Raw genomic sequence first — 20,215 nt, forward strand, 5'->3', positions numbered from 1 at the left:
CAATGCTGCCAGTCTTTTTGCTAAAGCACAGTGAGAGTGACCTTTACTCCAGTTACCAATAAGTTCGTCATCTCCATCTGAGACTACTGCAGCCCAGACTTCCCTGTCCATATTATTAGCATTTTGGTCACAACCACTTAAGTCTCTAGGAAGTTCCACACTTTCCCTCAACTTCCTGTCTTCTGATTCCTTCAAACTGTTCCAACCTCTGCCCATTACCCAACTCCAAAGTAGCTTCAGGTATCTTTATAGCAGTGCCCCACTCCTGTTACCAACTTTCTGTATTAGTCCATTCTCACACTGCTGTAAGGAACTACGTAAGACTGGGTAATTTATGAAGAAAATAGGTTTCATTGACTCACAATTCCACAGGCTGTACATGAAGCATGGCTGGGAGGCCTCAGGAAACTTGGCAGAAGGTGAAGAAGGCAGAAGGTGAACAAGCATGTCTTACCATGGCAGAGCAGGAAAGAGGGTGAATGAAGAAGGAAGTGCTACACACTTTTAAACAAGCAGGTCTCATGGGAACTCACTATCATGAAAACAGCAAGGAGGAAATCTGCCCCCATGATCCATTCATCTCCTACCAGGTCCCTCCCCTAACAGTGGGAATTACAATTCGACATGAGATTTGGGTGGGGACACAGAGCCAAACCATATCAGATTCTGTTTTGAGACAGGGTCTTACTCCATTATCCAGTCCACAGTACAGTGGTGTGATCACAGCTCACTGTAGCTCCAACTCCCAGGCTTAAGAGATTCTTCTGCCTTCTTCCTGACTCTCCCTCCTGAGAAGCTATAACTTAAGGCACATGCCATCACACCTGGCTAATTTTTACATTATTATTTGCAGAGATGGGGATCTTGCTATGTTGCCCAGGCTGGTCTTGAACTCCTAGGCTCAAGCAATCCTCCTGCTTTAGCCTCCCAAAGTGGTGAAATTACAGGTGTGAGCCACTGTGCCCATTCAAACATCTTCCTGGATCCTACAAGGAAAGGGAGAAGCCCAAGGTCAGAAGGCTCAGGGGATCCTGATTTAAGTTGGGTCACGGAGTCTGCAGTGCACTTTTCTGTATGTGGGCTATACTCAAATGCAACTCTCTGGAGAACACAAGTCAGCCTGGTCCCCTTTCATATCCATCAGCACACCCTGGGACACAGCATCACCCCATCCTGACTCCAGAGGGTTCAACAAGGGTCCCTGCTGGTCCTCCACGCTCATGCACGTCTCACCATGAGATCACCACATCCGAATGTGTGTGGGGTCCTTTATTTCTCTAAATGCTCTTTCAGGGCCACTCTTCCCTTCTCCACTCTATGCCTCCATTACCTACCTACTCATTCCTCTCAGGACTGGCTGCCCACCCTCCCCATGACACAGCTAACAGAGGCCTACCAAGGTTGGCTGCCTCATAGGAGAGAGCAAGTGCCATGGAGGCCACAGCTGATGCCGGACAAAAGAGAAGACACACATGGAAGGAGGCATGGGTGCCTGAAGCCCCACAGTGGCTGGCTTGAGGGTCCAGACCTCAGAATACCAGCACCGTGGAGACACCACGTCACACACACATGAACCTTGATCCAGCTAATACAATGGGCCTGGCAGACACCAGTCCTGGACTAACTCATCACTAATCTTCACTATCATCACACCTGTCCCTTCCCCCAGGAGAGGAAATTGTCTAGAGGCAAAATCCCAAGAGGAGCCCCTCACAGGGCTTCAAGGCTGTGTCATCCACATTGACTGGCTTTCACTCAGCCAGCACTGCACTGCCTCGGAAGGGCCACTCCAAAGTCATCCCAAATTTTCCTACAGGCTTCCTGTTCTCCATTCTCTGGGACTCACTCTCTCTTCTACACTGACACCCCCTTATAACCCAAGTCCCAAAGAAGGAAGTTACTCTCATGCCCTGGGCTTTGGGATGCTGATTCCAGAGACACTACTGCCCAATGCCCCTCCATCCACACTTACAGCTTCCCTGCTGCCCTGATCCAGTCCTTACTACTAAAGGTCCAGAGAAACCCCAAATTAACCTCCTTTGGCTTCACTTTTTAACTTATTACCAAATTATTATGCCAACAAGTATCTGTAACAGATAAAAAACGTGATACAAAATTCCAGTCCCCAAAGAAAACCACATTTTATTTCTCCATCATCCACTTTCAACCCACATCCATATGTGCAGATATCTTTACATGGCTGTAATAATAGTAAATCTTTTATGTTATGCCCCTTTTTGCCATATTACAAACATTTTCAACATGGCAATAAAACCTTTATAATGGTTTACAGTGGCTGAATCAGAAGCATCCTAAATGAACAACCATGGAGGTAGTGGTGGGGTGATAACATAAACATAACAACTCAGTATTTTTGCTTCAACAACTAAAGCAACAAACCACATCTGTTGGAAGCAGTGCTTTCCATCTTAGCAAAAGCTTGTTTCAGTCTTTTTTTTTTTTTTCTTGAGATGGAGTCTCGCTCTGTCACCCAGGCTGGAGTGCAGTGGTGTGCTTAACTCACTGCAACCTCCGCCTCCCAGGTTCAAGCAATTCTCCTGCCTCAGCTTCCCAAGTAGCTGGGATTACAGGCACACATCACTATGCCCAGCTAATTTTCTGTATTTTTGGTAGAGATGGGGTTTCACTACGCTGGCCAGGCTGGTCTTCCACTCCTAACCTACTGATCCAGCCGCCTCAGCCTCCCGAAGTGCTGGGATTACAGGCATGAGCCACCACACCCAGCCTGCTTGTTTCAGTCTTAAGAGGAACGACTTCATTGTTCATTCACAGGTAATTTATTCACCTAGTTTACCCTCCTGCAACAAGTCCTCAGCATTATTGCAGAAGTATAATGCAGACACACATTCAAACAGGAAAATCTCACACATTCTGTGGCAGTGTACGGTACAGCACTGTGTGGACTCTCACTGTGCACCTTTGTTGATACAGAAAACAGAGTAAGAGCCCCTGCCAAAGCCTCTCTTTCTGATTACACTTAAAAAGGTTGATTCAGGCCGGGCACCGTGTCTCATGCCTGTAATCCCAGCGCTTTGGGAGGCTGAGGTGGGCGGATCATGAGGTCAGGAGTTCAAGACCAGCCTGGCCAACATAGTGAAACCCTGTCTCTACTAAACATACAAAATATTAGCCAGGCATGGTGGCAGGCACCTGTAATCCTAGCCACTTGGGAGGCTGAGGCAGGAGAACTGCTTGAACCTGGGAGGCAGAGGTTGCTGTGAGTGGAGATCGTGACACTGCACTTCATCCTGGGTGACACAGCTAGACTGTCTGGGGGGAAAAAAAAAAAGTTGATTTCAGTGTTTGCTTATGTACAAGGTGGAAACTCCCTACTACAGGGTTCTTCATTCCAATCATGTTCTGAATGCATTCACGGGCTCTCTCTGTAGGAAGTGTCACCCCCATGTTTGCACGTTTCATTCCAGTGTGTGTGCTGTCACGTCTGGTACAGACTGAATCATCCCCAAAGACTTTTCTGCATTTACTACCATCCTAAGTTGTCTCCTGAGTTCCCCAATGAGCAGACTTAACAGTGTGGCTCAGCAATGTCTCACATTCATCAATTCACTGGATAGCTTAAAGGATTCTTTTCTACTGACCAGAGAGGAGTCAGATGTAAGACACGCCTCCTAAACACAGGCATGAGAGCTAACTGGAAGACTCATGTGCCCCCAAACTATTATGTTTCCATGGGTTGCTCTCCCAGGTGTGCTCTTTGATGTCGAACAAGGGATGAGCTCTTTCGGAACGTTTTTCCACACTGAGGACACTGGCTGGGACCCTCCCTGCTATGGAGTCTCTGATGTACTGCCAGGTGAGAGTTCTGCTTGAAGGACTTCCCACATTCTGGACACTGATATGGGGTTTCCTTAGTGTGAATTCTCTGGTGCTTGGTCAGACAGGAGCTGTCCCTGAAGGCTTTGCCACACTGATTACACTCATAGGGCTTCTCACCAGTATGAGTCCTCTGGTGCCTAATGAGGCCAGCGATATTCCTGAAAAGTTTCTGACACTGGTTGCAGCCATAGGGCTTCTCGCCAGTATGAATCCTCTGGTGCCTGATGAGGTATGCACTCTCGATGAAAGTCTTGCCACATTCTTTACATTCATAGGGTTTCTCCCCAGAATGGATCTTTTGATGCACAATGAGGTGAGAGTTTCTGTTGAAGGATTTCCCACACTCTGCACACTCAAAGGGCTTTTCTCCAGTGTGAGTCCTCTCGTGCTGGGTGAGGTACGAGCCGTCCCGGAAAGCTTTTCCACATTTGCTACACTCGTAGGGCTTCTCACCAGTGTGGATTCTGAGATGCACTGTAAGGTGGGAGATGTCAGTGAAGGGTTTTCCGCACTCGTTACATCTGTATGGTTTTTCCCCTGTATGAGTTCTTTGGTGCAAAATTAAGGATGAATTTCGGTTGAAGGTTTTTCCACATTCCAGGCATTCGTAAGGTTTCTCACCTGTGTGAATTCTCTGGTGCTGCGTCAGAGCTGACCCATCACTGAAAGCTTTCCCACACTTACTGCATTTATAGGGCTTCTCTCCTGTGTGGATCCTTTGATGCACAATCAGGTTGTAGTTCTTGGAGAAGGACTTTCCACACTCATTACAAGTATAAGGCTTCTCTCCAGTGTGAGTTCGGTGATGCAAAACAAGAGAAGAGTTCCGTTTGAAGCATTTGCCACATTCAGTACATCTATACTGTTTCTCTCCAGGGAGATTTCTCTGGTTTTCATTAAGCGATGAGCTCAGGGTCAAGATGTCCTCAAAATTCTTACCTTCATACAGTTTCTTGCCTCTTTTCGTTATTTTTTGATGACCAAGAGAGGTAAAATGATTAAAAGACTTAACACTTTCAGGATATTTGTAGGGCTTCTCTCTCACTGGATTTCTTCCATGAATAACTTCCATGGAATGGTTGAAGGTTTTTCCACAGGCATCACTGTCACCAGTTCTCTTAGCTGCATAACTTTTAGGACAGCTGGGTAAGGCAGGGTCACAATCCAGACCACTAACATTTGAGTCATGTGCATGGAAACCATTGGTTGCCAGAACTCTCTGAGATGGTGGAAGGTCTGAGCTTGCAATCAAATGCTCCGCAAAACCAGGATATTCACAAATTGCTTCCTGAGTCCCTGGTTTCTCCAGAGTTAAAGCTGATTGACTCAAGTGTCCCTCCTGGTTCTCACAGTCCCAACCATCACCTAAAATGGACAAGCAGGGAGCTTCCCTTGTGAATCCTTCCATTTCTACATCACAGGGTACTTCTCTCTCATGAATATTCCGAGTTGTCATTTTCAGTCTCATATCCCAAACTGCAAAAAGAAAAATGCAAACGTAGGTACATGAAGCTCTATCTGTAAGAGAAACAGACAATGATTATGGGCTAAGTGTGAAGATTTTTTTTTTTTTACTTTTCTCTTTTAAATTCAAATGTATACATGGAAGAGGTAAAATGATAGCCAAGGAATGGAACCAAGAACAGATTTCAAAAGAGCCATGTAGCATTTTCATCTTCCTAGAGAGCAGGCAGGAGGAAGGGTCCTGGGGATAAATCATCACCAAAAGGATTAGTTTGAGATGTGGGAGACCAGAGGCCAAGCATCCCTGCTCCTCCTAGAATTCCATCCCAGCAACTGCATTCTTGTCCCTGTCATACACTGCCCATCAGTACACATTTCCAAAGCTCTGACTTCACAATGAGCTTACAACAGCACTGAAGTAGCAGTTCTCACCCCAGCTCTGTGATCAAAGTTCTGCATTCATGGATAGGACAAAGCACAGGCTTGGTGACCTAAAAGTTCTGGGTCTAAGTCTTAGAACTGTCAATGACCTAGTGGGGAACAGTGGTTCACGCCCGTAATCCCAGCATTTTGGGAAGCTGAGGCAGGTGGATCATTTGAGGTCAGGAGTTCAAGACCAGCCTGACCAACATGGTGAAACACCGTCTCTACTAAAAATACAAAAAAATTAGCGGGGCATGGAGGCACATGCCTGTAGTCCCAGCTACTCTGCAGGCTGAGGCAGAAGAATTGCTTCAACCTGGTAGGCAGAGGTTGCAGTGAGCTGAGGTCACACCACTACACTCCAGCCTGGGCGACAGAGTGAGACTCCATCTCAAAAAACAAAACAAAACAAAACAAAAACTGTCAATGACTGCCCTGCAGGGTTGTTATAAAAAATGGATCATGTCAGCCAGGCGCGGTGACTCACGCCTGTAATCCCAGCACTCTGGGAGGCTGAGGGAGGTGGATCATGAGGGAGGTGAGCTGAGAGAGTGAGACTCCATCTCAAAAAACAAACAAACAAAAACAAAACAAAAACAAAACAAAAACTGTCAATGACTGCCCTGCAGGGTTGTTATAAAAAATGGATCATGTCAGCCAGGCGCGGTGACTCACGCCTGTAATCCCAGCACTCTGGGAGGCTGAGGGAGGTGGATCATGAGGGAGGTGAGCTGAGAGAGTGAGACTCCATCTCAAAAACAAACAAACAAAAACAAACAAAAAACAACTGGATCATGTATGAAGCAGTCTCCAAGGCTAGGGGATGAAGGGCATTCTGTAAACGGCTGCATGTGTCTTCATGCATATCAATCTTCCTGTCACCATCCCTTGTCCACTCAGACTTCACAATATTAAGACAAGTGGTTGTCCATTCATTCATTCGTTCATTCATTCGGTGGGATTGGGTCTCGCTCTGTCATCCAGGCTGAAGTGTAGTGGTGTGATCTTGGTTCACTGAAGCCTCAATCACAAAAACCTCCCAGAGTGCTGGGATTACAGGCGTGAGCCACCGTGCCCGGCCTGTGTCTTTTATTGGACGAAAAATTTGAATGCTGATATCAGACTTGTTATTCCTTGTCTGTTTTTTATTTTTTGGTTTTTGTTTTTTGCTTTTAAGACACGGTCTCTTTTGCCCAATCTGGAATGCAGTGGCACAATTACAGCTCATTGCAACCTCAGCCTTCTGTGTGGGCTCAAGTGATAACTCCCACCTCAGCCTCCCAGAGTGCTGGGATTACAGGCGTGACCCCCAATGCTTGGCCATATGGTCTTTTTGGTTAAGCTTTGTTGATCAAAGTCTGTCACACTTATGGCAGCATACTGCATCATTTAAACTTTGACTTTCTGTTGCAGCCTGTATCATTCTGAAATTTAAATACATGCATACACATATATATACACATATACAAGTATATATATTTAAATTGCCTAGAATGTAGATATATATGTATGTGTGTATTCTGAGGCAAGGGTCTATTTTCATTTTACCTTTAGAAAGAAGGCTGGGCACAGTGGCTCATGCCTGTATTTGCAGCATTTTGGGAGACCGAGGTGGGATAATTGCATTTTGGGAGGCCGAGGCGGGTGTATCATGAGGTCAGGAGATTGAGACCATCCTGGCTAACAAGGTGAAACCCCATCTTTACCAAAAATACAAAACTTAGCTGCTAATTTTTTGTACTTTTAGTAGAGACAGGGTTTCACCATGTTAGTAGCCAGGACGGTCTCGGATCTCCTGATCTTGTGATCTGCCCGTCTTGGCCTCCCAAAGTGCTGGGATTACAGGTGTGAGCCACCACGCCCAGCCGATAGGTAGTTTTAAAGGCAAGCAGGGAGAAGACAAACCACCAGCGAATGACGAAAATTATTACAACAGACCACTTAGCAGAAAAACTGGAAAACCAAAGGTAACGGAAGGCTACTTTCAGAGTGCTGAAGGAAAACTCTATCAATCACACTATCATTCAAGAGTAAGGGTGAGATAAAGACTGTTTCAGAGGCTGGGTGTGGTGGCTCATGCCTGTAATCTCAACACTTTGGTTGGCCAAGGTGGATGGGTCATTGAGCCCAAGAGTCTGAGACCAGCCTGGGCAACATGGTGAAACCCCATCTCCACAAAAGATACAAAAATTAGCAGGGTATAGTGGCATGCGCCTGTTAGTCCCAGCTACTTGGGAGGCTGAGGCAGGAGAATTGCTTGAGCTCTCGGGGTTGAGACTGCGGTAAGCTATGATTCACTCCAGCCTGGACAACAGAGTGAGACTCTGCCTCAAAAAAAAAAAAAAAAAAAAAAAATTCAGAAAAGCAAAAGCAGAGTTCATTTCCAAGCATACTAGTCAGAGGAATTAGAAAATGTTGGTCTTCAAAAAAACCCCAAGAACGAAGGAAGGAAAAACAAAGGAATTGATGAATATGATGAATGTGGGCTGGGTGTGGTGACTCACACACCTGTAATCCCAGCACTTCGGGAGGTCAAGGTGGGGGATCACTTGAGCCCAGGCATTCACGACTAGTCTGGGTAACATAGTGAGATGTCATCTCCTTAAAAAAAAAAAAATTGATGAACGTATATTTAAATCAAATCCAATGCTGACCATATGAAATGCAGAAATCATGACTTAGAATTAATGGAATAGACTAATATACTGGACAACAGCAGCCAATGAGGTGGGAATGGGGCAACAAAATCAAGTGTTCTGAAGTCCTCGGGTTTTTCATGATTCATGTTGGACCTGCTCATGTCAGAAATAAAAGAATAAATGTAGTATAAAACTTCTAAGCCCACAGAGCAGTGGTTTTTAACCAGGGATGATTCTACTTCCAGAAGATACTTGGCAATGTTTGGAGATGATTTTGGTTGTCAGTCTGACTAGGGGGCAGATGTTCCCAGGGGCCAGGGATGCTACTAAATATCCTATAATGCACAGGATGGCCTTCCACAACAAAAAATGATCCAGCCGCAAATGTCCATAGTACTGAAGTTGAAAAACATTGTAGAGGTCAGAATTAAAAACAAAAACAAACAAACAAAAAACCCAATCAATCCAGAAAGCTGGCAAGGGGGAAAAAACAGCACAAAAAGGACAGGCTAAATAGAAAGTATAAAGTAAGGTATCAGCAATTACAATAAACATAAATGGCCTTGATAGGTCAGATAAAGACTGCATTAGACTGTATTTAAAAACATGTTTCTAACAGGCATCCCTAAAACAAAAGGACATAAAAGCCAAAAGCGAAAGGATGGGACAGGTCAATGTCAACTGAAGAAGGGGTTTATGGCTCTTTACAAATCAAATAAAAATTTGAAGTAAGGATCACAGGGCAATGTACCAGTAACAATATGCCTCAAAACACCGAGCAGGCCAGGCGTGGTGGCTCATGCCTGTAATCCCAGCAATTTGGCAGGCTGAGGCAGGCGGATGATCACTTGAGGTCAGAGTTCAAGATCAGCCCGGCCAACATGGTGAAACTCTGTCTCCACAAAAACACAAAAATTACCCAGGCAAGGTGGCACATGCCTGTAATCCTAGCTACTGAAGATGTTGAGGCAGGAGAATTGCTTGAACCTGGGAGGCAGAGGTTGCAGGGAGCCAAGATCGAGCCACTGAACTCCAGCCTGGGCAGCAGAGTGAGACTCCGACTCAAAACACAAACAAAGGGCCGGGCGCGGTGGCTCAAGCCTGTAATCCCAGCACTTTGGGAGGCCGAGACGAGTGGATCACGAGGTCAGCAGATCCAGACCATCCTGGCTAACACGGTGAAACCCCGTCTCTACTAAAAAATACAAAAAACTAGCCGGGCGAGATGGCGGGCGCCTGTAGTCCCAGCTACTCGGGAGGCTGAGGCAGGAGCATGGCGTGAACCCGTAAGGCGGAGCTTGCAGTGAGCTGAGATCCAGCCACTGCACTCCAGCCCGGGCGACAGAGCGAGACTCCACCTCAAAAAAAAAAAAAAAAAAAAAAAAAACACACAAACAAAAACAAACAACAACAACAAAAATATGCAGCAAAGCCAGGTAGGTTTGTAGGAAGAAAATAGCAAATCAAAGCATAGTGGGAAATTTTATCTATCTGTTTTTTGAGTTTTTTCCTGATCAAATACTTCAGATTACATTTAAATTTTTAAAAATGTTTTAATGTAATTGCTTAATTTTTTTTTTTTTTTTTTTTTATTGAGACGGAGTCTTGCTCTGTCACCCAGGCTGGAGTGCAGTGGCCGGATCTCAGCTCACTGCAAGCTCCGCCTCCCGGGTTTACCGCCATTCTCCTGCCTCAGCCTCCCGAGTAGCTGGGACTACAGGCGCCTGCCACCTCGCCCGGCTAGTTTTTTGTATTTTTAGTAGAGACGGGGTTTCACCATATTAGCCAGGATGGTCTCGATCTCCTGACCTCGTGATCCGCCCGTCTCGGCCTCCCAAAGTGCTGGGATTACAGGCTTGAGCCACCGCGCCCGGCCTATTGCTTAATTTTTATAATGGGGGTCTCAGTATGTTGCCCAGGCTAGCCTCAAACACCAGAGCACAAGTGATCCTCCTGTCTCAGTTTCATGAGTAGCTGGGACTACAGGCACAGGCCACTGCAACCAGCCATAGTGGGAAGTTTTATTTTATTTATTTAATTTTTTTATTTTTTGAGATGGAGTCTGGCTCTGTCGCCCAGGCTGGAGTGCAGTGGCACAATCTCGGCTCACTGCAAGCTCCGCCTCCTGGGTTCACGCCATTCTCCTGCCTCAGCCTCCCAAGTAGCTAGGACTACAGGCGCCCGCCACCATGCCCGGCTAATTTTTTGTATTTTCAGTGGAGACGGGGTTTCACTGTGTTAGCCAGGATGGTCTCGATCTCCTGACCTCGTGATCCGCCCACCTCGGCCTCCCAAAGTGCTAGGATTACAGGCGTGAGTCACCGTGCCCGGCCTCATTTTTTTTTTTTTTTGAGACGGAGTCTCACTCTTGTCGCCGAGGCTAGAGTGCAGTGGTGTGAGCTCAGCTCATTGCAACCTCTACCTTACCTCCCGGGTTCAATCAATTCTCCTGCCTCAGCCTCCCAAGGAGCTGGGATTACAGGTGCCCACCACCACGCCCGGCTAATTTTTGTATTTTTAGTAGAGACAGGTTAACATCATGTTGACCAGGCTGGTCTCAAACTCCTGGCCTCACATGATCTGCCTGCCTCGGCCCCCCAAAGTGCTGGGATTATAGGCATGAGCCACTGCACCTGGCAGGTGGGAGGTTTTAATGAACCTCTTTTAGAAATGAAAACTCAGGGCCGGGCGCGGTGGCTCAAGCCTGTAATCCCAGCACTTTGGGAGGCCGAGACGGGCGGATCACAAGGTCAGGAGATCAAGACCATCCTGGCAAACACGGTGAAACCCCGTCTCTACTAAAAATACAAAAACTAGCCGGGCGAGGTGGCGGGCGCCTGTAGTCCCAGCTACTCGGGAGGCTGAGGCAGGAGAATGGCGTAAACCCGGGAGGCGGAGCTTGCAGTGAGCTGAGATCCGGCCACTGCACTCCAGCCTGGGTGACAGAGCGAGACTCCGTCTCAAAAAAGAAATAAAAAAATAAAAATAAAAAAAAAAAATAGAAATGAATACTCAGAAGAACAGAAAAGAGTTATGCAGGCCAGAATGTAGTTAGCCAATCTGATCACACAGCTGGATGAAAATCTACGTACCAATTAGAATAAAATGCTTTCTAAGCACAAGTGGAACATTTGCTAACACTGACCAGGTCAAAGAAAAAGTTCAACAAAGCCCAGACTACAGCCTCTTGACTTCGAGGCAGCAAGTTAAAAGCCAGTAACAGAAAGAAAACCAAATACAAGAGAACAACAAGTAAAGCAAACCCCTATTTATTTGGAAAAATAAAAACTTGTTTCTCAGTAATTGACAGATCAAAGAAAAAACTTGACAGAAATTAGAAAACACCTAGAACAGGGCAGGCGCAGTGGCTCACGCCTTGTAATCTCAGCACTCTGCGGGGCAGGCGCAGTGGCTCACGCCTTGTAATCTCAGCACTTTGAACAGGGCAGGCGCAGTGGCTCATGCCTTGTAATCTCAGCACTCTGCAGGGCAGAGGCAGGTGGATCACGAGGTCAGGAGTTCAAGATCAGCCTGGCCAATAGAGTGAAACCCCATCTCTACTAAAAATACAAAAATTAGCCAGGCGTGGTGGCACGCACCTGTAGTCCCAGCTACTCACGAGGCTGAGGCAGGAGAATCGCTTGAACCTGGGAGGCAGAGGTTGCAGTGAGCCGAGATTGTGCCACAGACTCCAGTCTGGGTGACAGAGTAAGACTCCATCTCAAAAAAAAAAAAAAAAAAGAAAAAGAAAACACCTACAACTACACAATGATGAAAACAGCACATCTCAAATGGCAATGAGAATGCAGAATACACATGGCAAATGAGAATGCAGAATGCAGCTAACAGTTCCTAGATTGAAAATGCTGGTCTTTAATGCCTGTATTTTAAAAAGAAGGGTCGGTCAGGCATGGTGGCTCACACCTGTAATCCCAGAACTTTTAGAGGCTGAGGTAGGAAGATCACTTGAGGCCAGAAGTTTGAAACCAGCCTGATTATCATAGTAAGACTGTGTCTCTATGAAAGAAAAAAAAAAATTAGCTGGGTGTGGTGGTGTCACTCGCCTTTAGTCCCAGGTAGTGGGGAAGCCGAGGCAGGAATATCACTTGGGCCCAGAAGTTCAGGAGTTCAAGGCTGCAGTGAGTCCTGATCACATCACTGCACTCCAGCCTGGGTGACAGAGTAAGACCTCTCTCCAAAAAAAGAAAAAGAAGAAAAACAAACAAACAAAAAAAGGACTAAAGATGAAGTACTGTGGGCCCTGAAGCTTCAGATGGCAGCAAGTCAACAGTCATGGTGTTGAAACGAATGGCAACAACACATTCTGGGATGTGGGTAATGCATAGTGTCCCCAGAACGGTCTTGTTGGCATCACTGTATGACTGATGATCCCACAACAATAAACAATCTACTGCCTGTAAACGCATTGGACAAGCCATAAAGTCAAAGTGAGAGACACTCCAGAACAACATGTACCTTATTCCACCACTAGAAAGAAGATTCAGGAGTAAGTCCCACCTTCAACACCCTGTAAGCACAGGTAACAAAAAACACTTTAAACATGTAAAAAATGGGACTTTTTATGTATTTGTACTTTTAGGGCTCATCATTAACTTGATTATAATTGACTAAAAGAAAAGAAGACCAAAGACTAGTGACCTCACTGTTCAATTTACAACTTATGGGACACAACTATGGACTAAACCAGTGGGAGGTGGAAAGAAAGTGTTAACAAAAATCACAGCAGAGGCTGGGAGCGGCAGCTCACGCCTATAATCCCAGCACTCTGGGAGGCCGAGGCGGGTGGATCACCTGAGGTCAGGCATTCGAGACCAGCCTGATCAACAAGATGACACCCCGTCTCTACTAAAAATATAAAAATTAGCCGGGCGTGGTGGTGGGCGCCTGCAGTCCCAGCTACTCAGGAGGCTGAGACAGGAGAACCACTTGAACCCAGGAGGCGGAGGTTGCAGTGAGTCGAGATCCTAGCACTGCACTCCAGCCTGGCTGACAGAGCAAGACTCTGTCTTGGGAAAAAAAAAAAAAAATCGCAGCAGAAATTATGGAAACTAAAAACAAGAAACCAGTTGAGAAAATGAAGAAAACCAAGTCTGTCATTTGAAAAGACTAATGAAAGAGACCATTAAAAAACAGCAAGAAGGCCGGGCGCGGTGGCTCAAGCCTGTAATCCCAGCACTTTGGGAGGCCGAGACGGGCGGATCACGAGGTCAGGAGATCGAGACCATCCTGGCTAATACGGTGAAACCCTGTCTCTACTTAAAAATACAAAAAAACTAGCCGGGCGACGAGGCGGGCGCCTGTAGTCCCAGCTACTAGGGAGGCTGAGGCAGGAGAATGGCATAAACCCGGGAGGCGGAGCTTGCAGTGAGCTGAGATCCGGCCACTGCACTCCAGCCTGGGTGGCAGAGCAAGACTCCGTCTCAAAAAAAAAAAAAAAAAAAAAAGAAAAACAGCAAGAAAAAGGCCAGACATGGTAGCTCATACCTGTAATCCCAACACTTTGGGAGGCTGAGGCAGGTGGACTGCTTGAGGTCAGGAGTTTGAGACCACCCTGGGCAACATAGCCAGACCCCATCTCTGCAAAAAATACCAAAAAAAAAAAAAAAAAAAAAAAAGCCGGGTATGCTGGTATGTGCTGCGGTCCCAGCTACTTAGGAAGCTGAGGTGGGACGATCGCTTGAGCCTGGGGGTCAGAGGTTGCAGTGAACTCCAGCCTAGGTGACAGAGCAAGATCCTGTCTCGATAAATAAATAAAATGTTTTAAAAAGCAAAAATGAACACATAAGTGATATTAATTGTCAGACGGGGGTTTAACTAACAGTGGAAGGTTAGCAAAATGGCAAAGTTGGATTTATCCTAGGAATGTAAGGACTAGGAAACGCTGGAACATCTATTAATACAATTCCCCATATTACCAGATTAAAGTAGAAGACAGCTCCCTTACACCTTATCCCAATACATTCAGAAAGTAATATGAGAAAATCTCACCAAGACACATGATCAAAATAGTCTCAGATTCAAGTAATAGATCCTTTATCTCAAGAAATTCAAAAAGTACTTTAAGGAAACCTCAGACTCCTAAGGAAAATTCTTCACAATTAGGGTCACAGGGAATTAATGTGAACATCACACCTTAAACATCAGAAAACAGGAAACATCAGAATCATTTACTCTCAAGTCCAGGCCAAGACCTTGGACGCTTGCTGTGTGCACAGCATTCGGCAGTGATGTGGTGGGGTCAGCCAGTCAGGAGGACCGTGCTCCCAGCTGTCACCCCTGGGTGCTGCAAGGACCTCTCCTGTGGAAAGGGCTCCTGAAGCTGCCCTGCCACATGACATGCTTCCTGTTCTGAACCTTCTGCATAGACTGGGGTCTGGCATGGTCTGTGGCCATCCTGTGAAAACAAGAGACTTGAATGCACCTCTCTGCAGGTTTGTGAAGCGAGGATGAACACGTACAGTTAAAAGAAATAAAACAGGCCGGGTGCGGTGGCTCACGCCTGTAATCCCAGCACTTTGGGAGGCTGAGGCAGGCTGATCACATGAGGCCAGGAGTTTGAGAACAGCCTGGCCGACATGGTGAAACCCCATCTCCAGTAAATATACAGAAATTAGCTGGGCATGGTGGTACACATCTGTAATCCCAGCTACTCAGGAGGCTGAGACACGAGAATTGCTTAAACCTAGGAGGTGGAGGTCGCAGTGAGCCAAGATTGTGCCACTACATTCCAGACCAGGAGATAGAACAAGACTGTGTCTCAAAATTAAAAAAAGAAAGAAAGAAAATAAAAGATAAGATAAATCAGACGTATACAGGGTGGTATCATTTATGGAAATTTTTCAGACACACAAAATATTCTCTTAGAAATAAAAATACAGCGGTGCCTTGGCAAGACACCAGCCAAGACTGCGATTACGCCTCTCTTGGGGGCAGGGAGGCGAACTCACCTTGAGGAACAAAAGGCATGTCCATTTCATCAGTAACAGATACTTCCTTTGTGGAAATAAAACTTAAACACCACCAAGAAAGTGAAAACACAACCCATCAAATGGGAGAAAAGATTTATATATGTGTATCTAGAATATAGAAACCTCTTACAATTCAATAATAAAAACACAAAAACCCAATATTTAGAAACGGGCAAAGGATCATGTCTTAGTTTGGGCTGCTACAGCAAACAGACTAGGTGGCTTAAACAACAGAAATCTACTTCTCACAGTTCTGGAGGCTAGGACATCCAAAATCAGCGTGTCAGCATGATTGGTTCTGGTGCGGGTCCTCTTCCTGGTTTGCAGCTGGCCACCTTCTCAGTGTGCCTTCACAGGGCAGAGCAGGAAGCAGGAGCTCCTGAGAGCTCTCCTGTCTCCTCTTATAAGAGCCCTGATTTCGGCCGGGCGCGGTGGCTCAAGCCTGTAATCCCAGCACTTTGGGAGGCCGAGACGGGAGGATCACGAGGTCAGGAGATCGAGACCATCCTGGCTAACACGGTGAAACCCTGTCTCTACTAAAAATACAAAAAAAAAAAAAAAACTAGCTGGGCGAGGTGGCGGGCGCCTGTAGTCCCAGCTACTCGGGAGGCTGAGGCAGGAGAATGGCGTAAACCCAGGAGGCGGAGCTTGCAGTGAGCTGAGATCCGGCCACTGCACTCCAGCCTGGGCGACAGAGCGAGACTCCGTCTCAACAACAACAAAAAAAGGCCGGGCGCGGTGGCTCAAGCCTGTAATCCCAGCACTTTGGGAGGCCGAGACGGGTGGATCACGAGGTCAGGAGATCGAGACCATCCTGGCTAACATGGTGAAACCCCGTCTCTACTAAAAATACAAAAAAAAAAAACTAGCCGGGCGAGGTGGCGGGCGCCTGTAGTCCCAGCTACTCCGGAGGCTGAGGCAGGAGAATGGCGTAAACCCGGCAGGCAGAGCTTGCAGTGAGCCGAGATCCAGCCACTGCACTCCAGCCCGGGCGACAGAGCAAGACTCCGTCTCAAAAAAACAAAAAACAAAAACAAAAACAAAAAAAAACAAAAAAAAAAATAGGCCGGGCGCGGTGGCTCAAGCCTGTAATCCTAGCACTTTGGGAGGCCGAGACAGGCGGATCACGAGGTCAGGAGATCGAGACCATCCTGACTAACACGGTGAAACCCCGTCTCTACTAAAAACTACAAAAAACTAGCCGGGCGAGGTGGCGGCGCCTGTAGTCCCAGCTACTCGGGAGGCTGAGGCAGGAGAATGGCGTGAACCCGGGAGGCGGAGCTTGCAGTGAGCTGAGATCCGGCCACAGCACTCCAGCCTGGGTGACAGCGCGAGACTCCGTCAAAAAAAAAAAATAAGAGCCCTGATTTCATTCAAAAAGATTCTACCCTCGTGACCTCATTACCTCCCACAGGCCTCCTCTCCAAATACCATCACAGTGGGGATAAGGCATCAACACACGAATTCTGAGGGGATACTACATTTACCCATAGGAGTTCTGAACAGGTATTTCCCCAAAGAAGACATACAAATGGCCAATGAGCACAGGAAATGATCAACATCATTAGGTATTAGGAAATGCTGATCAAAACCACAGTGAGACACCACTTTACACTCACTGGTATGTTCAATATTTAAAAACAAAAACAGTAACAAGTATTGGCAAGGATATGAAAAAACTGGAATCTTTATTCACTGCCGGTGCAAATGTAAAACAGTGTAGCTACTTTGGAAACCAGTCTGATGATTCTCAAAAAGGAAAATACGGAGTTATCATATGATCCAGCTATTCCACTTGCTATGGTTTGGATATGGTTTGTTTGTCCACACCAAATCTCATGCCGAAATTTAATCCCTACCGTGGTGGTGTTGGGACACAAAGCCTACCGGGAAGGGTTTGGGTCATGGAGGTGGAACCCTCATGAATGGCTTGGTGCTGTTCTCACAGTAGTGAGTTCTTGCTCTCATGAGACTGGATTGGTTCTGGAGGGAATGAATTAGTATCCCCAACAATAGGTTGTTATAAGGCCAGGACACCCCTTGGGTTTGGCTCCCATTAGTATGTGCCCACTTCCCCTCTGACCTTCTCTGCCATATTTTGATGTAACACAAAAGCCCTCACCAGAAACCAAGCAGAACCATGAGCTGAATAAACCTCTTTTCTTTGCAAATTACCCAGCCTCAAGTATTCCTTTATAGCAACACAAAATGGACCAAGTTTTAGTACCTACACTCTCAGGTATCTACTCAAGAAAAATGCAAACATATGTCCACAGATAAACTTGTAGATGGATGTTCATGGCAGTACTATTCATAAAAAACAAAAGAGAGGAAACAATCCAAATAAATGCCCAACAACGGATGAATGGATGAACAGATAAACAAAATGTGATATATCCACACAATGGAATACAACAGCCACAAAAAATAAAGTACTAATCCCTGTTCTAACACAGATGAATCTTGAAAACATTATGCTCCATGAAAGAAGCCAGACACAGGCCGGGCGCGGTGGCTCAAGCCTGTAATCCCAGCACTTTGGGAGGCCGAGACGGGTGGATCACGAGGTCAGGAGATCGAGACCCTCCTGGCGAACACGGTGAAACCCCGTCTCTACTAAAAATACAAAAAACTAGCCGGGCGAGGTGGCGGGCGCCTGTGGTCCCAGCTACTCGGGAGGCTGAGGCAGGAGAATGGCGTGAACCCGGGAGGCGGAGCTTGCAGTGAGCTGAGATCGGCCACTGCACTCCAGACCGGGCGACAGAGCAAGACTCCGTCTCAAAAAAAAAAAAAAAAAAAAAAAAGAAGCCAGACACAAAAGACCATATATTGTAGGACCTCATTTACATGAATTATCAAGAATAGGCAAATCTACATAGACAGAAAGTCGGCCAGTGGTTGTCAGGGGCTTGGGGAGAGGTGGGGAGAACAGGGATTAACTGCCAATGGGTACAGGTTTCTTTTTGGACTGATTAAAATATTCTGAAATTAGACGGTGGTTATGGTTGCACAACTCTATGAACACACTAAAAACCACTGAATTGTGCACTTTGGGTGAATCATATGGTATAATGAGTATCTCCACAAATCTGTAGTAAGTGCATAGAAGCGTTTAAGAATAGTGCTAGGAGGCCGGGCGCGGTGGCTCAAGCCTGTAATCCCAGCACTTTGGGAGGCCGAGACGGGCGGATCACGAGGTCAGGAGATCGAGACCATCCTGGCTAACACAGTGAAACCCCGTCTCTACTAAAAATACAAAAACTAGCTGGGCGAGGTGGCGGGCGCCTGTAGTCCCAGCTACTCGGGAGGCTGAGGCAGGAGAATGGCGTAAACCCGGGAGGCGGAGCTTGCAGTGAGCTGAGATCTGGCCACTGCACTCCAGTCTGGGCGACAGAGCGAGACTCCACCTCAAAAAAAAAAAAAAAAGAATAGTGCTAGGAATGCTATGCACATGTCCCCTTTAAGCGGGCAAGTCTCCTTCAGCCTAACCTGCAACTCTTTCTCACCTTGGCAGTATTACCCAGAAAGGCATATGGTTGGTTATCTCCAGAGGTGTTAGGTTGTCACAAAGACTGAGGCAGGGGGAGCTACTAGGATCTGATGAGCCTGGGCTGAGGATACCAGACAGCGTACCATGCTGAGGACCACCCCACATGATGCCTGACCATCCTGTGGACCAATGTTCCTGCAGGTAGCCACCTGGGGTACTTGAGAACAGAACATTACATGGGCTATTCAAGACATTAGGGGGAAGGTGCCTTCATTTTTAGGAGAAGGAAGCATATAGCAAATCCAGATGCTGCCCTGAATTCATGGACTCATATCCCACTCTAAATTCTCTCTTCTTGTTGAAACTTGACTATTCCAACTACACCCCTTGCTGTAGTCTGAATGTCTGTGTCCCTCCCCAGAATTCATATTGAAATCCTGACTCCCAAACGCACGCATTAGGAGGTGGGTCTTGTGTGGTGATCATATCATGGAGGTAGGGCCCTCACTATTGGGATCTGGGCACTTAGGAGGCCCCAGAGAGCTCCCTAGCTCCTTCCACCCCATGAGGACGGTTAGAAGGCACCATCTACGAAGCAGAAAGTGAGCAAGGGCACTCAAGAGACACTAAATCTTCTAGTGCCTTGATCTTAAGACTGCCCAGCTTCCAGATATGTAAAAAATAAATTTTTGTAGTTCATAAGCTACCCAGTTTATTGTATTTTGTTACAGCAGCTTGAACAGATTAAGACATTGTCAATGGATGACGGCCTGAGTGCCATCGTGAAGTAACAGATGATCATACATATACAGGAGAACATTAGGACAGGCTTAAGGAAAATAGTGTTAAATTAGGACATTTAATATAAAAATCTCAATTTAATTAGGATTGTTTTTAAAATATCTCATTATTTTTAGCCATACAATGGTAAAAAAAATTATGATTATGAATATTATTATTTGAGACAGGGTCTTGCTCTGTCACGCAGACTAGAGTGCAGTGGCACGATCACAGCTCACTGCGGCCTCACCCTCCTCAGCCCAAGCAACCCTCCCACCTCAGCCTGTCAAGCGGCTGGGACTATAAGTGTGTGCGACCATGCTCAGCTAATTTTTTTTTTTTTCTGTAGAAAGAGGGTCTCACTATGTTGCCCAGGCTAGTCTGGAACTGCTGGCTTCAAGCAGTTCTTCCACTTAGGCCTCCCAAAGTACTGAGATTACAGGTATGAGCCACCAACCACACTTGGCCAGTACAAAAATTATGTTGTAAGGGCCGGGCACGGTGGCTCAAGCCTGTAATCCCAGCACTTTGGGAGGCCGAGACGGGCGGATCACGAGGTCAGGAGATCGAGA

General features: G+C 46.5%; 1 protein-coding gene across 7 annotated transcripts in view; it reads right to left on the reverse strand.

Moving 5' to 3' along the window:
• Nucleotides 1-3,224: 3,224 nt before the first annotated feature.
• Nucleotides 3,225-20,215, reverse strand: part of ZNF329 (zinc finger protein 329) — a 35,376-nt gene continuing 18,385 nt past the window's right edge. For 4 of the 7 annotated variants that reach the window (XM_033224705.1, XM_033224704.1, XM_033224703.1 and 1 more), the window contains exon 3: nucleotides 3,225-5,376. In XM_033224705.1, the coding sequence (XP_033080596.1) occupies nucleotides 3,701-5,326 (1,626 nt within the window). In that variant the 5' untranslated portion in view covers nucleotides 5,327-5,376 and the 3' untranslated portion in view covers nucleotides 3,225-3,700. The remainder of the gene's footprint in view (nucleotides 5,377-20,215) is intronic. The other 3 variants (XM_033224708.1, XM_033224707.1, XM_033224709.1) reach the window with 1 other exon arrangement.

Source organism: Trachypithecus francoisi, unplaced genomic scaffold, assembly GCF_009764315.1.
Source record: "Trachypithecus francoisi isolate TF-2019V2 unplaced genomic scaffold, Tfra_2.0 Lachesis_group12, whole genome shotgun sequence".
Taxonomy (NCBI): domain Eukaryota; kingdom Metazoa; phylum Chordata; class Mammalia; order Primates; family Cercopithecidae; genus Trachypithecus; species Trachypithecus francoisi.